This window comes from Acanthisitta chloris, unplaced genomic scaffold, assembly GCF_000695815.1.
Source record: "Acanthisitta chloris isolate BGI_N310 unplaced genomic scaffold, ASM69581v1 scaffold10857, whole genome shotgun sequence".
NCBI classification, from domain to species: domain Eukaryota; kingdom Metazoa; phylum Chordata; class Aves; order Passeriformes; family Acanthisittidae; genus Acanthisitta; species Acanthisitta chloris.
The window spans coordinates 27,167-35,079 of record NW_008683223.1 but is presented as its reverse complement, the minus strand read 5'-3'; the positions used below and the strand labels follow the sequence as shown (position 1 = coordinate 35,079).

The 7,913-nt window shown below is 38.9% G+C and overlaps 1 protein-coding gene across 1 annotated transcript in view; it reads left to right on the top strand.

Moving 5' to 3' along the window:
* Positions 1-801: 801 nt before the first annotated feature.
* TRRAP (transformation/transcription domain-associated protein) overlaps positions 802-7,913 on the top strand; it is a gene marked incomplete at its 3' end in the record, with an annotated part of 33,955 nt that continues 26,843 nt past the window's right edge. The window contains exons 1-12 of the mRNA XM_009078843.1: positions 802-901; positions 1,248-1,297; positions 1,663-1,773; positions 2,296-2,400; positions 3,007-3,090; positions 3,182-3,238; positions 4,262-4,387; positions 4,701-4,778; positions 5,016-5,104; positions 6,412-6,508; positions 6,821-6,959; positions 7,671-7,749. Coding sequence (XP_009077091.1) covers positions 802-901; positions 1,248-1,297; positions 1,663-1,773; positions 2,296-2,400; positions 3,007-3,090; positions 3,182-3,238; positions 4,262-4,387; positions 4,701-4,778; positions 5,016-5,104; positions 6,412-6,508; positions 6,821-6,959; positions 7,671-7,749 — 1,115 coding nt within the window. The remainder of the gene's footprint in view (positions 902-1,247; positions 1,298-1,662; positions 1,774-2,295; positions 2,401-3,006; positions 3,091-3,181; positions 3,239-4,261; positions 4,388-4,700; positions 4,779-5,015; positions 5,105-6,411; positions 6,509-6,820; positions 6,960-7,670; positions 7,750-7,913) is intronic.

Sequence of the window (7,913 nt, the reverse complement as noted above, 5' to 3'; positions counted from 1 at the left end):
TCTTCCTAATATCTAATATACACCTACTTTGTTTCAGTTTGAATCCTTTACGTGTTGTCCTGTCACCCCAGGTTCTCTCCATTTTACTCTCTAATCTAAATTTCATTCTTTCAATTTCTCCCCATTACTCCTTGTCCTGTCACTGCAGCTCCTAACACAGAGTCCCTGTGCAGCTTCCCTGGAGCTCCTTCAGCTCCTGGCAGGTTGCTCTGAGGCCTCCACACAACCTTCTCCAGGCTGAACAGCCCCAACGTTCTCCACAGGGCAGATGATTCTCCAGTCCTCTGATCAGTTTTGTGGCCTTCTCTGGACTTGCTCCAACAGTTCCATGTCCTTATGTCTCTGAAGCTGAATGTGCTCTTAGGTTTCTGTATAAGGCAGCTCATGGTGACAACTTCTGGCCCCTTTGGGAGTGAGTCCCACAAGAGTGTGTCCAAAGGTAGCTGAAGTTTGGGATGTGACTGGGTGGGAAGACAGGATAACGGATGTCAGGCGCATCCCTGAGCCTGGAGCCTGCTGCTGGGAGAGATGAAACCAAACACATGAATGTTTGCCGTGTGGTGTGAAGAGCCCAATAATCGCTTCTGTCTATCGGTGCATTCCTGTGATAGTGCTGTATTAGGCCTGGGTAAATGTGGAGTTTGGAACAGGTGTTCCTCTCTGATACCTCAGAAGAAGGGATAGAGGTGATGTGATAGCTGCTGTTAACCAGCCATATAAACTAACAAACACCTCTTCATTCTTCTGTAGGTGTGTTGCTCTTGACTTTATGCACTGAAAGCTGATCTCTCCTCCTCCAAGATGGCATTTGTTTCAGCTCAAGGGCCCACGGTGGTGGACCAAACCACTCTGATGAAGAAATACCTTCAGTTTGTGGCTGCTCTTACAGATGTCAACACACGTAAGAGGCTTTTTCATATTAAAATCACAGTTCTTCAGTAGTTTGTTTCCCAAATGTTGCTGTGTTGTTTAGACAGTTGATAAATGTCTGTGGGGGTCACTCTGAATTTTGAGTTTTGATCTTTGAAGAAGCAAAGTGATGAGCAATAGTTGCTTGAGCCCAAGTGTGTGAGCTGTGTGTGTGTGCAGTTATGTGAGGGTTGTTTGAGAGGATTGTGTGCCTTGTAACTGGGTGATGATAGCTAAACTGATAAGATCTGATTGCTTCCTTGATCAATGACCTGGTGTTTGCCTTCATGATCTGCTTTGACATTTACATGTTTTTTTGCTTGATTTTACATTTTCAGCTGATGAAACCAAATTGAAAATGATGCAAGAAGTCAGTGAGAATTTTGAGGTAAATGAACAGATCAAAACCCCAACCAAACCCCAAAAATTCCTGCAGTGTCAGTCTTCCTTGTGCTTAATATGTGTTGGTTTGATTCTTAATGCTATGTGATTAGAACATTAGTATTAGTATCTTGTGACCTCTGATATATGCAGTTACAGGTGATTGATTTTGAGGTCTGTATTTATGAATTAGGTTGTTGAAGAATTAATTACATTTGGACTTGGCTTGATTTCATTCCCGAATCTTTATTCAGTGAGCATTTAAATAAAAGTATGTCTATTAAAAATGCACTGAAAATGTTTAACAGTGGCTTTAGAATGTAGCTAAATATAACCTGTGGAGTGTCTGTTGTGTTTTTCGTTCTGAATTAGAATGTAACATCATCCCCACAATACTCTACATTCCTGGAACACATCATCCCTCGTTTTCTCACCTTTCTCCAGGATGGAGAAGTTCAGTTCCTGCAGGAGAAACCAGCACAGGTAATCTGTGTGCAGCATCTTTCTGCAGTGAAGTTCTTGATTGACCTAATGAGTTGATTTATGTCTAGAACGTTGTTATAAATAGAGCTGTCGTTTCAGGTGAAATTGAAAAGTCCAGTAGTTAAATAAGTTCCTTATAACCTTTGCAAATTGAGGTTCTAGGGAATATGAGGGAAAATCAGGTGCCACAGAAATGGCTTTGTTGCTGCAATACTACCCGTGGTTCCAAATGACTGACCTGAAGGGTAGGAATGGAAGGCAAAAGTTGAATCTCTGTCATTAAATACTTAAAAATGTCTGATAACTTGCATTTTTCAACTGTAAACGTGGTAAATTTGCCTTATATGTGCATAGTGGAAGCATTCGGTGTTTGTCTGTAAACCTATGTCTACATGAAATAAAATGGCTTCTTTCTACTTAGGCAGAAGTATTAAGCTGAAAAAGATGTTGCAACCAGTTGTTGGGTTTTGTGGACTTGTAAAAAAGTTCTGGCGTGTCTTTATTTTACCTTTTATTTCACAGCAACTCCGAAAACTTGTGCTGGAGATAATCCACAGAATTCCAACCAATGAACACCTTCGTCTTCACACCAAAAACATCTTGTCGGTCATGTTTAGGTTTCTTGAGGTATTTTTTTTTCTCCTCTGAAAAATGTTTCAGGTTTTCAGAAATATTTCCCTGTCCTTTATTCACCCCCAAAGTTTGCTGGGGGTAGGATGGAAAATAGCTGTGGTGCTGGAGCAACAGTGGAAGGGCCTCTCCGCAGGCTTTACCCATGGGATCTCTTTACCTGTAGCTCTTCTGCAGGTTCTGTTCTGCTCTTTAGAAACTTGGATTTTATAAATGCAGGAGAGATTTCAGGCATGAGCACTTTTCTGGCAGATCCTTATTCAAGAGTGTTTTCTTGCTTGAATTGAAACCACTTGTTTGAATGCTCTACATGGAGGTGTCTCAGTGTCTAACTAGCCCCATGTGGGTCTCTCTGAGGGGCAGTAGCAACAGCTCTAATGGTACAAAGTGGTTGAAACTTGTGGTTTGTGTTCTGGGATTGGATTTAATTTTAGCCATACTTTAGGACTATAAAGTTTTATTCAAGGAAAGGCATATGCTCATGCAAATCCATTTAATGGGGTGTTCTTCATTGTTGGGTGTCAGTTAAAGGGTTTTGAAGTACTTGTGGAGTAGTTGAAGGATTCAGCAATACTCACAAAAGATTATCTTTCATTTTTTCAGACAGAGAATGAAGAAAATGTTCTGATTTGCTTAAGAATTATCATTGAGTTGCACAAACAGTTCCGCCCTGCAATCACTCAAGAAGTAGGTCCTAAACCTTCTCCTGTGCTGTAGAACTTCTGCCATGGCATTTTTTAACAGATTTTTTATGCCAAACCAACTCCTTCCTTCCTAGATCCATCATTTTTTGGACTTTGTGAAGCAGATTTACAAGGAACTTCCCAAAGTTGTGGTGAGCTTTTTGTCTTTCAAACTATCTCTGCTGCAGTCAGGAAAACAGCTTTTATTTCTTGATTTATCTCTAGGAGATATTGACACAACTACTTTTGTATCTAGTGAGACTAAGGAAATACAGTGAATATATTTATCTGCAATAAATAGGTAAAATAATGTGTAATATGTAATATGTGTTAATATATGATTAAATGTATAAAATTATCTTCTGTGTGATACAATATGTAATATACTACTATGTGATAATATTAAATATATTAATGCAGATTATAGTAAATATACTAAGTGAATAGTAATATGGAATATTATAATTTGTGTATAATACAGTATATAATCTATGTTAATGCATAAAATAGAGTAATATAGATTAGATTAGGTTATGTGTTTATGCTAAGTGAATATAGAGAATATATTTATCAAAAACATGTCTGAAAATGGACATTTAGATTTTGATTTGGAAAACCTTTTTCTATTTTTCTGTTATAAATACATATTGTAATAAAATAGCAGATTGAAATATGTAATGCAATATATAATATATTGATACATAATATGTTTACACAAATTATATTAATTTATAGTATGTGGATATAGTGAATATACTTATCAAAAATATGTTTAAAAATGGAGACATGTAGATTTTGATCTGGAAGACCTGCTTGCAAGGCATTATTACTAGTAAGAGCAAACTGAGGTCAGTTGGCTGCCATGGTGTCCATGGAGCCTAAGGTGGCTGTTGGTGAGGGAAGAACGAGACTCTGGAGATCTTGCCTGACCTTCCTCTCTGATGCAGAGTAACTCTTGGCATATTTGTGTTTGGCAAAAGAAGCCTCTGGGCTGGGGCTGATTTTCTGCTTCTTGAGTAGTGGGACAGATGTGTCTGGCCCTGGCAGGTGCTGCAGGACCATCACATGCAGAGAAGAAAAACTCGTGGGGCAAAATAATATGGAGACCTAAGGACATCAATGGCCTTTGACTATTACTAGGAGGATAATACGTTTCTGCTGCTCTCTGCTTGTAGAATCGATACTTTGAGAATCCTCAGGTGATTCCAGAGAACACTGTTCCCACTCCTGAGATGGTTGGAATGATCACAACCATTGTGGTGAAGGTGAACCCTGAGCGAGAAGACAGTGAGACAAGAACAGTGAGTATTTCAACTGCTTCTTAACCACAGCACTGCCTGTGTCACAAGGCCACAAATCGCAAGATGAGACTTTTTCTGCTTGCTTTCATATCAAAATGTCTCTGTACAGGCTGATTGAGACTTTTCAGTGATTTTCTATGTAGCTGTAATGACAGAACTTTTATTAAATTTAATGCCAATTGGTGTTGTCCTTTTAAATGCTATTGTTGCTAAGTGTAGTGCTATTAAAATGAGCAGCTTATGTAAAACTATTTCAAATACATCTTGGAATTAGTAATTAAGCTGTTTATAAAGCTTATATTCTTTTTTTCAGCATTCTATAATTCCCAGAGGATCTTTATCCCTAAAGGTCTTGGCTGAGCTACCAATTATTGTTGTTCTCATGTATCAGGTGAGTATTCTCCAGTATTTTGCACGGAAATACTTTCTGTTACTTAACACTTGTGTAACTTCTGCTAATGTATTAATAAAAATGAATGTAATTATTTTTGGTACTAAAATATGGTCTAAAAATAAACTGCTGAGATGTCTGTTTTTTGACTAGCTCTCAAGTAGGTTGAGAGCTTATTTACAATTTACAAGTGTGACGTGTAAATTTCTCTAATAATACTTTATATTTCCTTTTAAGCTCTATAAGCTGAACATTCATAATGTAGTAGCTGAGTTTGTGCCCTTGATTATGAACACTATTATAATCCAGGTTTCTGCTCAAGCAAGGTAAGAGCATTGTAACAATATTTTGATGGTATTTGGGATAAACTGCTTATATTTGCCATTCAGTATTACCCAAACTATTTTTGACTTATATGTTAGTGATTTTTGCTTCTAGTCTTGCTGCTTTGGATCTCAAAAGTAGTAACAATCATTTGTCTAAAAATTGGCAAGGTTCTGTAGATGAAGTAACAGCTAATATGAATATTCATTAGAAATAAATTAATATTCCCATTGTATATCACTGATAAAATCCACAGTTGTGCAGTAGATCCCAATTTATTATTTGATAATGTGTTTTTCTAAATAGAGTTTGTGACCACAATCCATATTGCCACAGTGAGTGATGATCCCATGGGAGTTAGGACACTTGCTGGAGTTTAATCTTCACTAAGAATATATTTTTGGTCTTCCAGGATGAAAGTTAGGTGAATCCTTGTGATGTTGCAGATACAGGCACTGCTTTTCCTGCCTCAGCAGCAGCAAGTGTTGTGAAGCAGAGCAGTGGGAGCAACATCTCCTTCTTTCCCTGTTTGCCCTTAGAGCAGAATGTCATAATAGTTGTATTCATGTTATTTGTTTGCTGTAGGAATCAGTAGCTAGATGATGATCTAAATCAGTGGTTGAAGCTTGAGAGAGACAGACAAGCCTGTGGGGGGAGTGTTGCCTGGAGAAGAAAAATGGCCCCAGTTAGGAAATGGAGGCAAATACTTGATGCTGATGTCTTGTTTTGGCTTTCTGGAGAGAGCTGGGAATTGTGTGATGACCTCTGGGCTGTGCAGCTCTGCTCAGAGCATAAGGTGCTGCTGGGAGTTTGAATACAATCAGAGAATCCTCAGGGCTGGAGGAGACCTCTGAAAAGCATCAAGTCTGACCATTAACCTGTTGCTACTGTTACCCCTACACCATATCCTCCAGTGCTAGATCCAGATGCCTCATAAATAGCTGGAGGGACGGTGACTCCACCACCTCCATGGGCAATATCCCAGTGCCTGAACACCCTAACAGGGAAGAAATTGTTCCTAACATCCAATCTGACTCTGCCCTGTCTCAGCTCAGGCCGTTCCCTCTAGTCCTCTCCCTGCAGCCATGGCAGGAGGGACATCCCCCACCTCTCTCCAGCCCCTGTCAGGGAGTTGGAGGGAGCCATGAGGTCACCCCTGAGCCTCTTCTCCAGGCTAACCAAACCAAACTCCCTCAGCCATAAGGAACCTCACTACAGGAAGATGTGATCTGAACCTTTGGTGCGTTTTCTGAGTGAAGATATTGAAGAGGAGAAACAAAATCCTAACTAGTGTTCAATTTCATTTCAGACAACATAAACTGTATAACAAGGAGCTGTATGCTGATTTTATTGCTGCTCAGATTAAAACATTGTCTTTTTTGGCTTATATCATCAGAATTTACCAGGTAAGATGCAATTTTATTACTTAATTCAACAGATTCCTAGTTGCCTTATGGCAAGCAAGTGACCAGCAGGACTGCAGTGCATCAGGGACTGGAGTGAGGAGCAGTTCTACTTGATTGTCCTTTCAGAAGTATCCTCATATGGAGGGAAAGCAAAAATGTGCCATTCCCCTGGGCATTTATTGTATTTTCCTTTTAGAAATAGACTTTCTAAAGAGAAACTAGTGAATTTTAATGGTATTTTGCAGATACAAAGCAAACCTTGAGAACAGAATGTCACATTAGTTGTGTTCATGTTATTTTTTGCTGTTGTAGGAATTAGTAGCCAAGTATTCTCAGCAAATGGTCAAGGGAATGTTGCAGTTGCTCTCCAATTGTCCAGCTGAAACAGCACATCTCAGGAAGGAGCTGCTCATTGCTGCTAAGCACATCCTGACAACAGACCTGAGGAGCCGTGAGTAGCACCTTGAGAAGTGTTCCTATGCACTGGGAAGAGTTCAGCTAGTTCTCTGTCTTTATTGCTCATTTGTACTGTTACACCTGATTATTTCGGGAGTGGGGGTGATTTTTGTTCTGCATTTTTCCTTTTTCCTTAAAAAAGAAAATAATCTATGAATAAAAGAGTCTATAGTATCTAATTCTGTGATTCTAACCTGGAGAATTCCGTACTGAACAAGTAGCTCCTCCAGCTTGCCAAGGATCTATTGTTCCAAGTAATTTCCATGTGATGCTAAAAATCGGTGGTGGTTTGTAGTTGTGCCTACAGTTGTGTTGATACTTTGTATTACTAATTTCTTAACCTGAGTGGAAGTTACTGATTTATTACATGTAAAAAGTTCTGCAAAGCTGAAAAAGTGAGCTTTTTTTTTTTCCTTTCTAAATGTCACTGGTTTTGGGGTGTCAATGCTGTGGCTTTGTGTATTGCAGAGTTACTCAAGGGGCAAGTGTCAGTGGAGTTAATAGCCACAAGAGGTTGATTGAAGTTCCCTTGTAAATGACAATTTACTAAGCTTCACGGATGAATTTTGGAATCAAACCGCTTTCTGACTTAGATTTAAACACCTAAATTAAATGGTTTAATGCTTCACTATCCTATTTTGTTTTTTTCTTTTGCTAATCATTATGTAGAGCTGTTTTATTTCTTTCTCTCTGTTTTCAATGACAGAATTTATTCCATGTATGGACAAACTGTTTGATGAATCTATACTGATTGGCTCTGGATACACTGCTCGAGAGACACTGAGGTATGACAAAATTTAGCCTTCCAGAGCTGGTTACCTTCAGGGTTATTAAGCAATGCCTGTCTATCTTTGCTTCAAATAACTCATTTTATTAGCTGGTTTTATTGCAGAGCTTCTGCTGCTGTACAGAGTGGCTGTTGTTTAACACTTTGATGGCAATGTGAGTG